Source organism: Macadamia integrifolia, chromosome 2 (assembly GCF_013358625.1).
Source record: "Macadamia integrifolia cultivar HAES 741 chromosome 2, SCU_Mint_v3, whole genome shotgun sequence".
Classification (NCBI taxonomy): Eukaryota; Viridiplantae; Streptophyta; class Magnoliopsida; order Proteales; family Proteaceae; genus Macadamia; species Macadamia integrifolia.
In genome coordinates, this window is record NC_056558.1 from 991614 (window position 1) to 1011337 (window position 19724).

Consider the following 19724-nt stretch of genomic DNA (forward strand, 5'->3'; position numbering starts at 1 on the left):
TTTGGTAAATGGGATTGGACTTACCTCATTTTGCCCTTTTTCAACAAACAGTGAGGTGGCATGCGGCAGTTCCCACTCCATGCGGTTCCCTTTCTTTTGTCCTAACTGGCATCAAAGCCCTTTTCCTATAAACCTTCTTTCCTTTACGTTCTCTCTCTCTCTCTCTCTCTCTCTCTCTCTCTCTCTCTCTCTCTCTCTCTCTCTCTCTCTCTCTCTCTCTCTCTCTCTCTCTTGTTTTGATGATATAGAAGAAACAACAACCTGCAGTTTTGTTGAGAAACTTCTCCGGCAGCTCTCATTTGATTCAGAGAGGATTAATTTGCTCCTCTTTAGTGGTCAGAAAGTAATCAAGGTAGCCTCTACACAGGTACTTATATAATCTATATCCTTAATTATTTCATCTTCTCCTCATCTTCTCCTCTCTTCCCCTTAAAACGTTTTTAAGTTTATATTACCTAGGAAGAAGGGACAAGGTAAGGAAGGAACCCTTAAGTTACACTTTATTCTGAGATTTGTTTGAGGTGTTGAGAAACAATTAATAATCCTTTGTGACCTAAATATTTATAGGTTTAATATCAAATGTCTGATCAGCAATACCTAGCTTTTTCTTTGATCTAAAGTACTCCAAGAAATAATTAATAAAAATCTTTTTTTTTTCTCATTTTCATGTTCCTTTTGATCATCTGACACCAAACAATAGATCATTAATCAAGATATTGACTAATTTCTAAGATTATGTTTGCCTTTTTTTTTTGGTAGAAAGATTATGTTTGCTTTATGAACTAGTTGCAGTAGTTTTTATTTTTATTGTTAACTTGATGGAGATGAAGCAAGAAGCAAAAGGGTTACTACTTATGAATCACCTTGAAGAGAAATCAAGGGCTCATGGATATCCCTGAAGGGAAGCCTTTTGCATGAAAAACAACGGGTATAAACTTAAAAATATACGGAAGAGGGTTCCCTGAAATGCAACATGGTCTCTACACAAACGTGGAAATCAATGGGAGTGCACACAGAACCATGTACAAGGGTGAAATTTTCGCCTTTTATGAAGGGCAGGGCAAGCATTTTTTTGTGGGAGCCATGCTGCCTCTGGCCTTTCTTTTCTCAAAAATGGAATTAAAGAAATGATAATAGGGCTGGATTATAGAATCTTTGGTTGGCATCATCAATATTCCTCTTTTATTTATTTATTATTATTATATTTTTTTAATAAAAAATTCTTAATTTCCCCCAAAACCCACAAATAAAATGCGTATATTAATTGTTATAACTCTATGTCAACCTATATGATCCTAGTCTTAAATCTGTTAAATCATTTTAATTAACAAATTTTTTTTTTCCTCCATTCTTGCTTTCTTTGGTACTCCTTCACAGCCAATTTATAAGGATCTATCTTCATTAGGACATCATCATCGATGTGACAAACATAATAACTTATTAGCGTATCTGTTTTGCAATCTATAAATTAATTTTTTCTTTGATAAAATTCTACATAAACATGGTTGACATTGTAAGCATAATTATTTTAGTTTATTTTAGTGAAAATAAAATTCAAATTAAGGGAGTTGGGTTCTTTCCTTTACATTAATATCAACAAGCTTTAATGGACTTCTATTTATTTATTTATATTAATTTAATGAACTTAACTAACAGCCACATAGCAAACACAAGTTGGTTTATGTTTTAGAGGATCCTTTAAGCTGTTGTATATCTCTTTGGTTAATTTTTAGCCTAAAATGATCGTAATTTAAATGATTAAATTAAAAAATAGAATTAAATCAATGATATTTTTTTTTATCAATAAATCAATTGAGTTAAAAAGACCGATTATACAAAGAGAGGGGCTCACAATCACCCAAGATCGCAATATAATAGGCCCTATTGATAACAAATCACAAACAAATAGCTAACCCAAAAGAAGAGCATTCACACCCTATTTCTCAATAAGCCAGTAGTTCTCAGAAGATCTCTTCCCCCTTTAAAGTGATTTACATAAATAATCATTTTTGTAACTTTGATCTAATTTTTCGGCCATATGCCACATTGATTTAGAGTTTAAATTTGACTGATAAGTTGTGTGTGATCTTCTAATATATGGCCCAATACGTTTGTTATCATATTTAAATGGAAAGAAACTTTAAAAACTACGCTAAGAAGTCTAGATCATTCTCCCGATATTGGATATAATCTTCTTTGAGGTCAAAGGCAAGTTTGAAGCCGATCCATGCAGAACCACCGCTTGGAATACCCATATCGTATCGTCTTGGGACCTCCTCGTCTAGTTAATTTTGATTGGTAGCAAAGTTCCTTGACTTCCTTTGTCTACGAGCTATTTTCCTTGTTTTCATTTTCTTTTCTCTTCTGGGGTTTGATGTAATTTGATCTTCTTGAATAATTTTCTATATTCGCTCCCCCAAAAAAAAATTTTACCTTTTATTCTCTCTCTCAACATTTTTTTGGTAAATGCTAGGTTGGAAACTTCATAGTGGCTAAAGGTAGATGGAGAAATCAGTGAATCAGGTTTCACGAGGTTCGACCACATTCATCCAAGCAGATAAAACCAGTTTCCGCGAGCTCGTCCAGCGATTAACCGGTCCATCCACAGATTGTGATAGGCAATCCTCCACTACACCTTCCAATGATGCAACAAATGATGGGGCAACTGTGAAGGTCACAGGAATCAAAAGACCCACATCCAAACTCCATGAAAGGAGGGAATACACAAGGACCAAGCTTGAGATAGTTAAACCGGGTTTATCTGTTTTACAAACATCTGAAACTGGTTTTCATTTCAATGACCGGGCTCCCTCTCCATCCCAATCTGGTAACTTTGCTTTCAATACAAGCCCTTTAGGCACCCCATCTAATGCTTTATTCAATCTTTCAATCTCTGGTGAAGAAGATGAAGAAAAGTCAAAATCAGTGCCATCCGATCAAAATAGAGAAGAAGAAGAAGAGAAAGCCATAAGAGAGAGAAGGTTTTACTTTCATCCTTCACCCCGGCCTGGACTGGGAAATGTTGAACCGGAATTACTTCCTTTGTTTCCACTCACATCTCCAAAAGCAACTCATCAATCTTAAAATGTTGTTCCTTGGAAAAGTATGATTAGGGTGGTGACCTCTATATTGAGGTTGGTACTTTGGATTTTGGGACCAAATCCATTCTCCACCATTTTCTTTGTTGCAGAGGAATTAGCAAAAGCTTCTATAACAAGCAAGTCTAGAGGGTATGTCCTGATGATCAGTGATTCATTTTTGCCATGTTGAGGCCTAACATGGCCAGTCCGACCATTGGATATACAGATAGAGCATCTATACCTTGTTATGTATATATAAAATTTTGGAGCCTATCCCTAGCAAATGGCTAACATCTAATCCATTTTTCACCTCTTGTTTTTCTGTTGTAAAATTATTGAAGGGTTGATGTGCCTTTCTTACTATTGGATGCTTGTTATTTCTTAATACTTCTAGATACACCGGTGTATCTAGAGCTCGACACCTTTTAATTGCTCTTGTTTTATTCCTAAAAGTTCTTTTAATTTTTTTTTTTTTTGGATAAAAGGTCATGTATATTAAAGAGCCAAAAGATAAACTGTACAAGATGAGGAAAAACTAAAGAAAGAAAACAATATCAAAAACATACAATCACAACCCTAGGACCCTCCTCCACCTTTGGCATTACCATCAGCAGAGGAAGGAACTAGGCGGTATATGGAGAAAACATAATATTAATAAAATCTGAACCGCGACCTACGCATCACGTCATCTGTTTAATAAAAGTTCTTTTAAGTTAGGCATTTAAAAGGGTTTTAAAAAATAATTTATCACTATCTCATTATCAAGAGCTATTATTGTCATAAGTATTTTTCAAATACATATGTGAAATGAAAATATTTACTCTCATTGGAAAAAAGTAATTCTATCATACTCAAAAGACAAAAAAGGACCGTTACAAAAGGTGTCAATAACTCATTTCATCCTAAATTTTAAAACCAATGAGTTCAATCATATATATGAACTAAAACATTACCTTAACCATCCAAATTTTGACCAAAATTTTTGTTAGATCTATTTCCCAAGTAACTTGTAAGTGTCCTATCGTTGGGACCTCAAGAAAGGGCATATCCAATGCCCAAGTGTCTCATTATTTTGAGCACTGGGGAGGCTCATAATGTATGCAAACGTACCACTGCTTTGTAAAGAGGTTATTTGTTGACTCAAATCCGAAGTCATAATAGAGTGCGAAGGGCCACCCTCGAGAACCTAATGCATTTGTACAATTTAATGCATTGGGTGATTGGGAGCTCCCTGAGACGTGTGCTCAAATTCTCTCAATCGTCCAATGCTCACTGTACCTCACCGCTCACTAAAGAGGATGTTCAAGAGAAGAATACCTATGATTCAGTTTATTGTCTTTTTAATTATGAAGTCGACAGCTAATGTGGTGAAACAGTGGATTCACTGGATTGCATGGTAGTAAACTATCCGTAGGCCTTGATGCCTTTGGTGGTGGAGCCTAGGTCGTATCTCTTACATGATCCACACACTTCTCATCTTATTTCATGCATGTGTTAAACAAGCTATAAGTTTACTAGTCTCTCTCTGTAAGAAAAAATGTAACATTAAAATTAGTTAACAAGTTTTATATTAATTAGTTTACAATTTTTTTAAAATAAAATAAAAAATCTCATAATTATGTATTTATTTATATTATAAATTGAAATTGATATCAAACCAATAAAAGGATCTGATAATAAACTACAACCAAGCCAAAATAGATCAAAATCGAATCTTTTCTTATTGATTTGTTTTCAGAATCACCCATTCTCACACCAGAACCAATGAAACCCAAGCAAATTGACTGATTTGATACCTATATTCATTCCCAATCCCAAGCCTGGCTCAAGGTAATGGATGTCTAACAGTCTTTTTCTTCTTGTTTTCCTATATTTTCCTCTCTCTATCCCATCAATGAGCAGCATGGGCTCTGGAATTCTACAGCAAACTTTTATATATAATTTTTTTTTGGGCAGGGGAGATGGGGATAAAGGTTTTTTTTTATCCGAGAAAGTCTCTGTACCACAAACATACGGATGCATAATGATCACAAGGGACAAACCATTGTGTCAGGCATAAGGGCTACTCCCGAATAGAAATAAACACTTGTCCTTTTTTTCTTTTTAACCAGAAATATATAGAACTTTGGTTCTCGATTAAACCAGAAATATGTACAATGCTAGTTAGTAGGGTTCGTAATGGCGTATAAGCTCTCTATTAGATCTCATTGGGTACAAATTCAAAATCTCAATTGAAGAAATTACATAGAGAAATAAGAACATGAATCTAATAAAATTAAAGAGGATCTAATTGTACCTTTCACCAAGTATATTGAAGAAGATTGATATTGGTTACTCTCACTTTCGCTCTCTTGGCTTGGCTATGGATCTTCTACAGCCTCTTAAATCTTCTTGGTTCTCTCACTTTAGTGGTAAAGTGGGGAAGAGTGAATAATGGCTGTAGGGATCTAAAACTTAGTATTTATAATACTGTCCTGCGCCAAAAATACTAAACCACAATGGGTTGAGACAGCATATCCCTAAACTTGAGAGTGGACCGAATCGGTTTATGTAATTTGACTCTCACCCATTTAATCAACCCGAATAATTAATTTAGCCCATAAATCTAACAATCTCTCACGTGTACTACATTAATTATAAAGATGTCTTTTAAATTGGTGTGGCCATAGAATCTTATTACATTAGTCACTCTTATTGTGATTTAGTTGAAAAATCACTTACATCGAATAACAGCAGAAGATACACCTCAATATACGGCATACAACTTTCTGTTATTACAAACATAAGTAAGTTTCTTAACACGAATCTATGTGGGATACTATCATAGAAACATTGACATATCTTCAAATTACACTGTTGTCATTCCATATATGTCCTTAACTGTGATATTAACCTTCACTGTGGCAAATCGCCTTTAATCTGTTGTTAATATCTAACTGTGACTTTCTGCCTATAAATTGTGGCAAATATTACCTATGAACTGTGACAAATACTGTCTTAAAATGTGGCAAACATTACCTTTTGAACTGTGGCAAAATATTGCCTATAACTAAGACAATTACTGCCTATAAAAACATTCTCTAATGAAATCATAAACCAAATGATAAAAGAAATAACTGTGCATAATGTAAATGCTAAAACTTAACCATAATTCATCAAACTATGCCCCAAAACATATAGGCTAAGGTTCAAAACATAAACAAATACTAAACAAAACCAGAGCTCCCACTAATCAAGCATTTCAAATAACTGTATGTAAAGAAATCCTAACTACTTGATGGGACCAATTTTTTACTTACTCTCAATTGCTGGTGATCAGTTTACCTCATCCTTTCTTGGTATCATCCTACTTATCAGCCCCAGAATTCTTCCTCTTCTCTAACCATTTCTTAAAAATAAAGCAATCATTCTTCACATGTCCTTTCTTATGGCACCAAAAACACTCTACGTTGTTGGTCTTCTCTTCATCCTGAGCCTTTTGAGATGTGTCAAGTTCTTGAGAGCTATTAGTCCTGTCATATGGCTTGACGCTTGCTCTGTTGAAAAAATTTATGTTCCTTCTACTTGGTCCACCAGAAGATCCCTTGTGGAAAGTTGCATGTGCACTCTCAAACCTAGTTTGTTTCAATTTTTCTTCCTCTTGAGTGCAAATGGAAATGAGCTCATTTAGGCTCCAATCGTCCTTCAGTGCAATATAGGTAGATTAGATAACCTTATACTGACTAAGGATAGTATTCAGTGCAATGTGTACAATATATTATTCATCGATCCGTATTCCAAGATCCTTAAGTTTACCAGCATCAGTAGCTACACGCAAAATGTATTATCTAACACTCCCACATCCATCATACCTTGTATTCATTAGCCTGGTCATCGATGTGGTTTTCTCAGCTTTCTTGTTGTGTTGAAATCTAGCTTTAATAGCATCCAAGAATTCTTTTGCAGTGTTTTTGATCTCTATGTTCCCACGCATAATTTCAGGAACTGCCTTTTTTAAAACCAGTATGCACTTTCTGTTTGCTTTAGTCCATTTCTTAAACTTCGTCCTTTCAGTACTTCTGCTCGAGTCTGTGAGAGGCTCAAGTTTAGGCTCCCTAAGTGCCAAGTCTAATCAAGAAGACCTAAATGCAATTCTAATTCCCCCACCCACTTTTGAGAGTTGTTACCAGTGAGCATTGGGATGGAAGATACATAACTTGAGGGAATAGCCATCCTACTACAGCAATAATAACAACACAATACATGCCAAATATCAAAATATAAATAATAATATAAAAGCATGTAATACCATCAATATATTTTAAATAAGAGTTACAACTAAAAATGTATCCCTATCCTTTGGGACAGTAATTAGCTGATGCTCTTATATTCTTCTTTTAACTGTGAAAACAACACTAACTTCAGAATTCAATCACTTTTGGGCAAAAGAACTCCTAATTCAATGTCCCTTTCTGAAATGTGGATAATTATCCTCAAACATTGATGACATAATCTTTGGGAAAGTATCACCTTTACTGTTAGGGAAGATACAATCGAACTGAATGTACCACTTTGGTGGATTTCACTCAGCTCTATCATATCTTTCCCATTGAAAATATATATCTTTATGTTCAAAACATACATGTAAATATGTCACTAGGACAACAATAACCATACAAAAGTCACAATCGCAACTACATTCCTATTCTTTGGGTTAAGAATGCACTGATCCTCTTGCAAATCCATAATTACTGTGAAAAGAACAATAACTTTTGAAATCCCCTTACCTTTGGGCTTAGGAACCTCTAGGTTACTATCATTTTCTTAATTTTGATGACATTACCTTTGGACAAATGTCACCTACATTGCTACCCTGTGGAAAATCATGGAATAATAAAATGTACCACTTTGGTAGATTCCACCTCATCCTTTCATGGATTCCTAAAAAAATACTTTGCAGCTAAGAATGAGCGGAAGCTTACACCCTTTTATTATATTAACATATCTCAATTTAAAAACTTTTCTCAATTGCATGGTAACCAATAATATATACATTTTTCAAAGCATTGATTTATGCCCTCTTGTTTCAATGATTGAAACTAAATACAATATAAAATTCAAATAAACATGTTATATAAAAATTAGATCATTAAATGTGGCTCGAAATAAGGAATCCAATGTAAAAAACAGATTTCAATTTGGCCCCTTAAAACTGACCTTAAAATGAAATTTAATGTAGTTTAAATAAAAACCCACAAGGAACAAAAAACCAAACAAGCCTTTAAAGTTTTTTTTTTTTATGACAAAACAAATCAGCCGTCGCCGCCGAGTTGCAACTGTTCTGCAGGTTTTTNAGAGAGAGAGAGAGAGAGAGAGAGAGAGAGAGAGAGAGAGAGAGGGAGATATGGACTTTTTATTTGGTAAATGGGATTGGACTTACCTCATTTTGCCCTTTTTCAACAAACAGTGAGGTGGCATGCGGCAGTTCCCACTCCATGCGGTTCCCTTTCTTTTGTCCTAACTGGCATCAAAGCCCTTTTCCTATAAACCTTCTTTCCTTTACGTTCTCTCTCTCTCTCTCTCTCTCTCTCTCTCTCTCTCTCTCTCTCTCTCTCTCTCTCTCTCTCTTGTTTTGATGATATAGAAGAAACAACAACCTGCAGTTTTGTTGAGAAACTTCTCCGGCAGCTCTCATTTGATTCAGAGAGGATTAATTTGCTCCTCTTTAGTGGTCAGAAAGTAATCAAGGTAGCCTCTACACAGGTACTTATATAATCTATATCCTTAATTATTTCATCTTCTCCTCATCTTCTCCTCTCTTCCCCTTAAAACGTTTTTAAGTTTATATTACCTAGGAAGAAGGGACAAGGTAAGGAAGGAACCCTTAAGTTACACTTTATTCTGAGATTTGTTTGAGGTGTTGAGAAACAATTAATAATCCTTTGTGACCTAAATATTTATAGGTTTAATATCAAATGTCTGATCAGCAATACCTAGCTTTTTCTTTGATCTAAAGTACTCCAAGAAATAATTAATAAAAATCTTTTTTTTTTCTCATTTTCATGTTCCTTTTGATCATCTGACACCAAACAATAGATCATTAATCAAGATATTGACTAATTTCTAAGATTATGTTTGCCTTTTTTTTTTGGTAGAAAGATTATGTTTGCTTTATGAACTAGTTGCAGTAGTTTTTATTTTTATTGTTAACTTGATGGAGATGAAGCAAGAAGCAAAAGGGTTATGACTTATGAATCACCTTGAAGAGGATATCCCTGGAGGGAAGCCTTTTGCATGAAAAACAACAGTTCTAAACTTAAAAATATACGGAAGAGGGTTCCCTGAAATGCAACATGGTCTCTACACAAATGTGGAAATCAATGGGAGTGCACACAGAACCATGTACAAGGGTGAAATTTTCGCCTTTTATGAAGGGCAGGGCAAGCATTTTTTTGTGGGAGCCACGCTGCCTCTGACCTTTCTTTTCTCAAAAATGAAATTAAAGAAATGATAATAGGGCTGGATTATAGAATCTTTGGTTGGCATCATCAATATTCCTCTTTTATTTATTTATTATTATTATATTTTTTTAATAAAAAATTCTTAATTTCCCCCAAAATCCACAAATAAAATGCGTATATTAATTGTTATAACTCTATGTCAACCTATATGATCCTAGTCTTAAATCTGTTAAATCATTCTAATTAACAAATTTTTTTTTTTCCTCCATTCTTGCTTTCTTTGGTACTCCTTCACAGCCAATTTATAAGGATCTATCTTCATTAGGACATCATCATCGATGTGACAAACATAATAACTTATTAGCGTATCTGTTTTGCAATCTATAAATTAATTTTTTCTTTGCTAAAATTCTACATAAACATGGTTGACATTGTTAGCATAATTATTTTAGTTTATTTTAGTGAAAATAAAATTCAAATTAAGGGAGTTGGGTTCTTTCCTTTACATTAATATCAACAAGCTTTAATGGACTTCTATTTATTTATTTATATTAATTTAATGAACTTAACTAACAGCCACATAGCAAACACAAGTTGTTTTATGTTTTAGAGGATCCTTTAAGCTGTTGTATATCTCTTTGGTTAATTTTTAGCCTAAAATGATCGTAATTTAAATGATTAAATTAAAAAATAGAATTAAATCAATGATTTTTTTTTTATCAATAAATCAATTGAGCTAAAAAGACCGATTATACAAAGAGAGGGGCTCACAATCACCCAAGATCGCAATATAATAGGCCCTATTGATAACAAATCACAAACAAATAGCTAACCCAAAAGAAGAGCATTCACACCCTATTTCTCAATAAGCCAGTAGTTCTCAGAAGATCTCTTCCCCCTTTAAAGTGATTTACATAAATAATCATTTTTGTAACTTTGATCCAATTTTTTGGCCATATGCCACATTGATTTAGAGTTTAAATTTGACCGATAAGTTGTGTGTGATCTTCTAATATATGACCCAATATGTTTGTTATCATATTTAAATGGAAAGATACTTTAAAAACTACGCTAAGAAGTCTAGATCATTCTCTCTGATACTGGATATAATCTTCTTTGAGGTCAAAGGCAAGTTTGAAGTTGATCCATGCAGAACCACCACTTGGAATACCCATATCGTATCGTCTTGGGACCTCCTCGTCTAGTTAATTTCGATTGGTAGCAAAGTTCCTTGACTTCCTTTGTCTAGGAGCTATTTTCCTTGTTTTCCTTTTCTTTTCTCTTCTGGGGTTTGATGTAATTTGATCTTCTTGAATAATTTTCTATATTCGCACCCCCCAAAAAAAAAAATTACCTTTTATTCTCTCTCAACATTTTTTTGGTAAATGCTAGGTTGGAAACTTCATAGTGGCTAAAGGTAGATGGAGAAATCAGTGAATCAGGTTTCACGAGGTTCGACCACATTCATCCAAGCAGATAAAACCAGTTTCCGCGAGCTTGTCCAGCGATTAACCGGTCCATCCACAGATTGTGATAGGAAATCCTCCACTACACCTTCCAATGAAGCAACAAATGATGGGGCAACTGTGAAGGTCACAGGAATCAAAAGACCCACATCCAAACTCCATGAAAGGAGGGAATACACAAGGACCAAGCTTGAGATAGTTAAACCGGGTTTATCTGTTTTACAAACATCTGAAACTGGTTTTCATTTCAATGACCGGGCTCCCTCTCCATCCCAATCTGGTAACTTTGCTTTCAATACAAGCCCTTTAGGCACCCCATCTAATGCTTTATTCAATCTTTCAATCTCTGGTGAAGAAGATGAAGAAAAGTCAAAATCAGTGCCATCCGATCAAAATAGAGAAGAAGAAGAAGAGAAAGCCATAAGAGAGAGAAGGTTTTACTTTCATCCTTCACCCCGGTCTGGACTGGGAAATGTTGAACCGGAATTACTTCCTTTGTTTCCACTCACATCTCCTAAATATTGAGGTTGGTACTTTGGATTTTGGGACCAAATCCATTCTCCACCATTTTCTTTGTTGCAGAGGAATTAGCAAAAGCTTCTATAACAAGCAAGTCTAGAGGGTATGTCCTGATGATCAGTGATTCATTTTTGCCATGTTGAGGCCTAACATGGCCGGTCCGACCATTGGATATACAGATAGAGCATCTATACCTGGTTATGTATATATAAAATTTTGGAGCCTATCCCTAGCAAATGGCTAACATCTAATCCATTTTTCACCTCTTGTTTTTCTGTTGTAAAATCATTGCCTTTCTTACTATTGGATACTTGTTATTTCTTAATACTTCTAGATACACCGGTGTATCTAGAGCTTGACACCTTTTAATTGCTCTTGTTTTATTCCTAAAAGTTCTTTTAAGTTTTTTTTTTTTTTTAGCTAAAAGGTCATGTATATTAAAGAGCCAAAAGATAAACTATACAAGATGAGGAAAAACTAAAGAAAGAAAACAATATCAAAAACATACAATCACAACCCTAGGACCCTCCTCCACCTTTGGCATCACCATCAGCAGAGGAAGGAACTAGGCGGTATATGGAGAAAATATAATATTAATAAAATCTGAACCGCGACCTGCCCATCACGTCATCTGTTTAATAAAAGTTCTTTTAAGTTAGGCATTTAAAAGGGTTTAAAAAAATAATTTATCACTATCTCATTATCAAGAGCTATTATTGTCATAAGTATTTTTCAAATACATATGTGAAATGAAAATATTTACTCTCATTGGAAAAAAGTAATTCTATCATACTCAAAAGACAAAAAAGGACCGTTACAAAAGGTGTCAATAACTCATTTCATCCTAAATTTTAAAACCAATGAGTTCAATCATATATATGAACTAAAACATTACCTTAACCATCCAAATTTTGACCAAAATTTTTGTTAGATCTATTTCCCAAGTAACTTGTAAGTGTCCTATCGTTGGCACCTCAAGAAAGGGCATATCCAATGCCCAAGTGTCTCATTATTTTGAGCACTGGGGAGGCTCATAATGTATGCAACCTTACCACTGCTTTGTAAAGAGGTTATTTCTTGACTCAAATCCAAAGTAGTAATAGAGTGCGAAGGCCCACCCTCGAGAACCTAATGCATTTGTACAATTTAATGCATTGGGTGATTGGGAGCTCCCTGAGACGTGTGCTCAAATTCTCTCAATCGTCCAATGCTCACTGTACCTCACCGCTCACTAAAGAGGATGTTTAAGAGAAGAATACCTATGATTCAGTTTATTGTCTTTTTAATTATGAAGTCGACAGCTAATGTGGTGAAACAGTGGATTCACTGGATTGCATGGTAGTAAACTATCCGTAGGCCTTGATGCCTTTGGTGGTGGAGCCTAGGTCGTATCTCTTACATGATCCACACACTTCTCATCTTATTTCATGCATGTGTTAAACAACCTATAAGTTTACTAGTCTCTCTCTGTAAGAAAAAAATGTAACATTAAAATTAGTTTACAAGTTTTATATTAATTAGTTTACAATTTTTTAAAAATAAAATAAAAAATCTCATAATTATGTATTTATTTATATTATAAATCGAAATTGATATCAAACCAATAAAAGAATCTGATAATAAACTACAACCAAGCCAAAATAGATCAAAATCGAATCTTTTCTTATTGATTTGTTTTCAGAATCACCCATTTTCACACCAGAACCAATGAAACCCAAGCAAATTGACTGATTTGATACCTATATTCATTCCCAATCCCAAGCCTGGCTCAAGGTAATGGATGTCTAACAGTCTTTTTCTTCTTGTTTTCCTATATTTTCCTCTCTCTCTATCCAATCAATGAGCAGTATGGGCTCTTGAATTCTACCGCAAACTTTTATATATAATTTGTTTCTGGGCAGGGGAGATGGGGATAAAGTTTTTTTATCCGAGAAAATCCCTATACTACAAACATAGGGGTGCATAATGATCACAGGGGCCACGCCATTGTGTCAGGCATAAGGGCTACTCCCGAACAGAAATAAACACTTGTGCTTTTTTTTTTTTTTTTTAAACCAGAAATATATAGAACTTTGCTTCTCGATAAAACCAGAAATATGTACAATGCTAGTTAGTAGGGTCCGTAATGGCGTATAAGCTCTCTCAACCACCCAATGTAATGGGGGCCACTTTGTGAAACATTTATTTAGATCAATTGTGTTGGGTGGCATAGGGTACATTTTTTAGGAAGTCAAATTTTAAAGTAAAATTCTACCCAAAAAAAATTTTAAGTAAAATTCAATCATTTACCATTCATGTATTTATATCATTTTATATTGTTTATGTCAAATTGATGTTATAATAAATCAAAGCTTTATATTACTAGGTTGAAATACTATGTGATCTCTTTCCATATGGTACATGCCTAAATGGGACCTAATTGTACATAAAATATGGGCACTAACGGATCTACCACGGGCCAGATATCAGGTCAAACAACCCAACATCCCACGGTCAGCTAGTGTTTTCCCTGCTCCACATTTTCTTTGGACCCCATTATTGATATCACAAGGACCTTTCATTATTGGTATCATCACATGGGAAACATGCTTCTATCATATAATTGATGTGGATGGGTCCCTCATAATCTGTAGCTAATTAATTTTACGACCCCCTTTCCCTGCTTTCTATAAATAGTCTAAATCAACCACATATTTATATGAATTCAGATTAGGTTTATGAAGAGAACAATTTCGTACATCATTGATTCGTAAATTTAGAATCAATTAAAGAGAGAGAAAATAGAATTTAAATTTACGGATAAAAAACATATGAGATTGTTCTTGTATGTGAACCTGATCCACTCACACATATGTATCTACATGTAATTCAATTACGGAAATTAAGTCCATACATGTGGTGGAAATTAAGGAAGGATTTCTGGAAACCCCATTCTCCTTTGATTGATTAGCCACTCATTTCCAATTACGTTGCAATGATTAAACCACTTATTTATTCTCAATTGGGCTCCACAGGCAGATGTGTTTGCTCAAACTATTATAATTGAGATTCTTTAGGCAGTGAAGATTCATTAAAACTTTCTCCTAGTGAAACTCATTCATTATGGCCATCCATGTAGGTACCATCTTTGCCTCCACTTCTCCATATCCCCTCAAAAGCGCCCAAGCATTTAGAAGAACAAGGGCTATCAATATGTCTTCTACATCTATAGCCCACAGTGGAGCCACAATTGCATACCCCTAGCTGATTTCTGAACCATCAAACAACTACATGGCAAGATTAATTAGTATTCTCTGTTTTCATATTTTTTCCATGTTAATCCCATCAAGAAATGGACTAACTTGATGATCATCATGTTTAATTATGTCCAACATCTAATACTACTCTTGCTTTTCATTATTGTAGGATGAAATTCGCATCAAACACACCGAGAAATGCGAGGAAATTGGGCGATTTCTCGGTGAACTTGATGACCCATTAGAGTGTATGATCATGGTTGATGCACTACAACGCCTTTGCATCGATTACCACTTTGAAGATAAGATCACTACATTGTTAAACAACCACTATGGAAGACTTAAATCTACTGATCATCACAATCTTGGGTTGCATGACATTGCATTGCATTTTCGATTGCTGAGGCAAGCAGATTATTTTGTTCCTACAGAAATCTTTGACATCTTCAAGGACAAGGAGGGACAGTTCAAAAAAGAATTAAGTGAAGACATTAGAGGACTGATGAGTTTATATGAAGCTTCCCACCTTGGAATGGAAGGAGAAGATACACTTGAACAAGCCCACTACTTCACTCACAAACACCTTGGTGATGCTAAGATGAGTACTACTCTCCAACCTGAACTAGCTAGAGCTGTTAGTGATACCTTGGAGTATCCCTATCACAAGAACCTGGCTAGATTCAAGGCCAAACACTATGACCTTAGTCTTCATGGCACATATGGATGGGTCAGTCCTGTAAAGGAACTTGCGAGGATGGATTTTAACATGGTTCGATCTTTATGTCAACAAGAACTCCTTCAATTTTTTAGGTAAGTTGAACTTGAGCCCAGTTTGATTCTTTCTTCATTTATGATCTTTATATTAGCTTCTCTTGCATTGATAGGTGGTGGAGGGAGTTGGGTCTATCACAGGAGTTGAAGTTTGCTAGAGACCAACCACTAAAATGGTATCTGTGGTCCATTACAGCTCTCCCAGATCCAAAGTACTCCCAGCTAAGAACAGAGCTCACAAAACCCATCTCACTTGTTTATATTATTGATGACATTTTTGATGTTGGTGGGACACTCGAAGAACTTACTCTCTTCACTACAGCAGTAAACAGGTAGGACACACTCAAACTGTGTTTGTATGAATTTTTGGAATAGATTTTGGATCTAGAACGTATTCTGAATAAAGAAAAAAAAAAAGAAAAATCGGGTTTCAAAATGTATTCTAAATTGATTCAAAATCTATTCGGAGAATACACACCAAACACAGCCTCAATTTCCTTATCCTTTTACCTGTTACATTAGTCAATTTTGTTGATTAATTAATGATTAATTGAATTTTACTTATAGATGGGAGACTACCAGCATTGAGGAACTGCCAGAATACATGAAGATTTGTTTCAAGGCTCTTGATGATATCACCAATGAAATTAGTGATAAAGTCCTTGAAGAACATGGATGGAATCCCATTGGTACCCTGCGGAAAGCGGTACATGACTAAATTAAACACCTAAAAATAAATTATCATTGTGGTTCTCAAGAATGAACCTGCTAATTACTGTGAATGAAATTGATTATACATAACAGTGGGGAAGCCTTTGTGATGCATTTCTAATAGAAGCCAAATGGTTTGCATCTAAGCTGGTGCCTAAGTCAAAGGAGTACCTGGAGAATGGTGTGATAAGCTCAGGAGTGCCTCTTGTTTTGGCTCATTTGTTCTTTCTACTAGGCCAAGGTCTAAACAAGGAGTGTGTATATTATGTGGAAGGAAATCCAGCACTCATATCTTGCACAGCAACAATTCTTCGACTATGGGATGACTTGGGAAGTGCCAAGGTAACATATATATAAAGACCATGCACTTAATAGTCTAGCAACTATTAATTTTCTAATCAATTAGTTAATTTTTTGATTTGATTGATAGGATGAGAAGCAAGGAGGAGGACATGATGGATCTTATATAGAATGTTACATGAAGGAACAGGAGGAGGGGGGTTCTTTTCAAAGCCCACAAGATCAAGTCTTCTGTATGATTTCAGATTCTTGGAAGAAACTCAATAGAGAATGCCTTTCAAAAAACCATTTCTCACCCACCTTCAAAAGGGCATCACTTAACATTGCTAGGATTGTCCCTCTCATCTACAGTTACAATGACAACCAAAGCCTTCCAACCCTTGTTGAGTATATCAACTCATTGCTCTACGGTTCAGAAATTCTCCAGGAACCTCTACCTTGTTCAGAAATGGGTGTTCATCCAATCTGGATTGAGAGGCATTTGCCCTTGGAAATCTGACCCTAGTGGTTGTTCCTTGGTCTCTAAGTGCTTTGAAAGATCTTTTTGTGCTGTTTCGGCCTAGTGATCCTTGAAGCCCTCTTAGTCATAGGGGGCTTTTCGTTGTAAACATTTTCCTTCCTTTTCAATAAATTGATATTACCTATGAAAAAAAAAATGCATTGCTCTATGAAAGTGTTACCTTTTAATTGTAATTTGTCTCGAGAGCGAAGTCTTTTTAAATGAACAGTCATGATAGTATATGTCTTATGGAACAACCCTAAGGTCTTCTTAAACAATTTCAGTTGATGAATCTTTGTGCCTAAAACATAGAAGGCTTCACTCACATACTTTATGTTACATATCAAATTTTTTTTTTTCACCTCATTTAACAATCCTATATCACTCCAAGTACCACTACCTAAAAGTGTGATTCAATTCATATATGAATCGTCTATCAAAAAAAAAAAAAAAATCATATATCTCTTGTTCACAAACCAAATGATCTCTTTTATCCGATGAAAAAACCTTCAGGTTGATTCATATACATAAGGTTACCTTCTCAAAAAGCCAATTTTGAAATCCATTTGACGCAGCTCGAGATCAAAATGATCTATTGGTGCCATGATAATTCGCGAAGAATCTTTTCTTGAAATTGAAGAAAATGTTGGCCTCATAATAATATCACCGTTTTGATTAACACTTTTGTCACAAAATGAGTCCTGTATCTATTTTGATAACTCAATAATGGAGACTCTTTCTGACAACTCAACAAGTTCCTATACTTGATTCTACATCACAGAGTACTCCATTCATCCTTTGTGATATTAAGCTACAAAATGAACTTTTGATCCTTTGAATAAACCGGATATAGAGAAGTTTGCAAGCTTTCCCATCATCCACTAGTTCTAAAACATTGCCTCAACTGCTCAGTGATCTATATGTCTATTCATCCAAAGAACCACATAAGAAGATCTATACATTGCACTGAATTGCACAACTCTTGTCTAGTGTGCCTTGTGAGCTCAAGATCAAGCCCCAATCATCATTGAAGTGTGAAGTTATATTAACAGAGAGACCTTCTCCTCAGGAAGTGTGTGGTTCTGAGTTCGACTTCTCTTATCTCTTTGGGATCACTTACATGGGGTGTTTAATGTTCTTCACTGCTTTCAATGAAAGTTGAATGGTTCTCATTCAATCTCGGTATGACCCGATCCATGCAGTTGTGGGGTAAGTATAGGCAAGCGGAACTAGTCAGATTCGAAAACCTGAATACCTATCGTTACCAAAAAAAACAAAGTCCATTTGTCTTTTCTCCACGGTGAAGTGGACGAAGAACCACAGGAAGTATCTCTTGGGGACATTGTGGACAAGTTGATGATAAACCACTCCTTTACTTCCATGCATAAACAGAGGAGAAAGTGTGGTGTTCATGATGTGTTTTAATGTCATCATGCAAAGACAGTATAGTTTTGGCTCTATTCTCCATGGGTTTTGTGAAGAAAAACTCTGATGGAGATTTAAGAACATATCCAAAAAACAAAAGCAGGATGAGCCCTCAAGTCTCACCTTCGCTTTTTTTTTTTTTTTTTTTTCTTCCTATTATGGTGAGAAGCAAAGACCTTCCAACCCTTGCAAGTATATCAACTCACTTTAAACAAAATAACCTTTAGATCTATCACAAAAATACCTTAACCATGATGCATAAAAGACAATCTTATAGTACACAAAGTCTTCTACTGTTTAAGTAGAAGAAACAGTCTTACTGGAATCATTCAAAAACTCTCACTGCAAAGGTAATTATACAACCCCAAGGGGTTAGTGCAGTTGGCTTGAAGGGGATACGGTACTCCACCTCAAGAAAGGTTCCATGATCAAACTTTCGCCATTGCACCTAACTTCTTGGGGCCAGCACATGAGAATTTCCGTCTTGGACTGACCTGGTCCTATGTAAGCGATATCACAATGACCTTAGGGATTAGTCGGGTCAAAGATCTAGACACCCGGGGTATCAAAAAAAAAAAAAAAACGCAAAGGTAATTATGCCAAGTCTTGTGTAGACATAGACATACATCCTTCGGCGAGGCCAACCGGAGGGGGAAATCACCTAAAAAAATCAATTCCCAGGTTAAATAAAAATAAAGTGAAAATATAAGAGGATTGATGCTTGAGATTATATATGAAGCGTCACATTTTGCAATAGAAGGAGAAGATAAACTTGATCAAGTCAACTACTTCGCTCACAAGCACCTTACTGCTAAGATGAGTACTACTACTCTCAAACCTAGACTAGCCAGAGTTGTAGGTGAACCCTCTGGACAATCGGCACCTTGCAGAAGGTAGTACATATGGAAAATGGTTATATGAGGATGTGTTTTTTATTGGGCAGTACGGTTCCTGGGCGCGTGTGGGGGTCAATGAGAGGGCACGAAAAAGCATCAACATAATCATCATTTTTCACTTAATTGGGAACAGGCTGATAATTTCGTAACCCCATATGTCTAGTTGCAGGGGCCATAATCCCCCACATAAACCAATTTCATTCCCTTGGTATATGCTCGGTTACATGAAGGAAGGGGCCGATCAGCTAAATGATTCACAAGGTGGTATGCAGGGATCTAAGAGAATTCAATCTCAATTTGATAGGAGTTGTGAGGTCTGTGTCTGACCTTGTTTGCAGTAGGCATCTAGGTCTGCCTATTCTTCCACATGTCAGGATAGTC

At 35.4% G+C, this 19724-nt stretch overlaps 3 protein-coding genes across 4 annotated transcripts; all 3 read left to right on the forward strand.

Annotated features, from left to right (window-relative positions):
* Positions 1-239: 239 nt before the first annotated feature.
* Positions 240-11757, forward strand: LOC122088153 (VQ motif-containing protein 31-like). Of its 2 annotated transcripts, XR_006142989.1 has the most exons (3): positions 240-367; positions 2474-3134; positions 11513-11757. XR_006142989.1 is itself a non-coding variant. In XM_042657318.1 (2 exons), exon 2 carries the CDS (start codon positions 2503-2505, stop codon positions 3082-3084), a length of 582 nt encoding a protein of 193 aa, XP_042513252.1. In that variant the 5' UTR covers positions 240-367; positions 2474-2502; the 3' UTR covers positions 3085-3465. The 2 variants fall into 2 exon arrangements, 1 of the variants encoding a protein (XP_042513252.1); XM_042657318.1 differs by lacking the exon at positions 11513-11757 and having other exon boundaries at positions 2474-3465.
* On the forward strand, positions 8695-11522 carry LOC122088164 (VQ motif-containing protein 31-like). Its single transcript, XM_042657335.1, has 2 exons — positions 8695-8822; positions 10913-11522. The coding sequence occupies exon 2, from the start codon at positions 10942-10944 to the stop codon at positions 11509-11511; it is 570 nt and encodes a 189-aa protein (XP_042513269.1). The 5' UTR covers positions 8695-8822; positions 10913-10941; the 3' UTR covers positions 11512-11522.
* A 2840-nt stretch (positions 11758-14597) lies between the features above and the next one.
* Positions 14598-17179, forward strand: LOC122061859 ((3S,6E)-nerolidol synthase 1-like). The gene is made up of 6 exons (XM_042625378.1): positions 14598-14778; positions 14911-15551; positions 15626-15844; positions 16080-16218; positions 16317-16565; positions 16654-17179. Exons 1-6 carry the CDS (start codon positions 14776-14778, stop codon positions 17020-17022), a joined length of 1620 nt encoding a protein of 539 aa, XP_042481312.1. The 5' UTR covers positions 14598-14775; the 3' UTR covers positions 17023-17179.
* Positions 17180-19724: the final 2545 nt, after the last annotated feature.

Bases quoted from the DNA above. Each gene is read 5' to 3' on its own strand.
- LOC122088153 (XM_042657318.1), top strand. From the start codon at position 2,503: ATGGAGAAATCAGTGAATCAGGTTTCACGAGGTTCGACCACATTCATC.
- LOC122088164 (XM_042657335.1), top strand. From the start codon at position 10,942: ATGGAGAAATCAGTGAATCAGGTTTCACGAGGTTCGACCACATTCATC.
- LOC122061859 (XM_042625378.1), top strand. The intron at 15,845-16,079 runs GTAGGACACACT...TTTTACTTATAG, and splicing joins TTCACTACAGCAGTAAACAG to ATGGGAGACTACCAGCATTG. The intron at 16,566-16,653 runs GTAACATATATA...TTTGATTGATAG, and splicing joins ATGACTTGGGAAGTGCCAAG to GATGAGAAGCAAGGAGGAGG.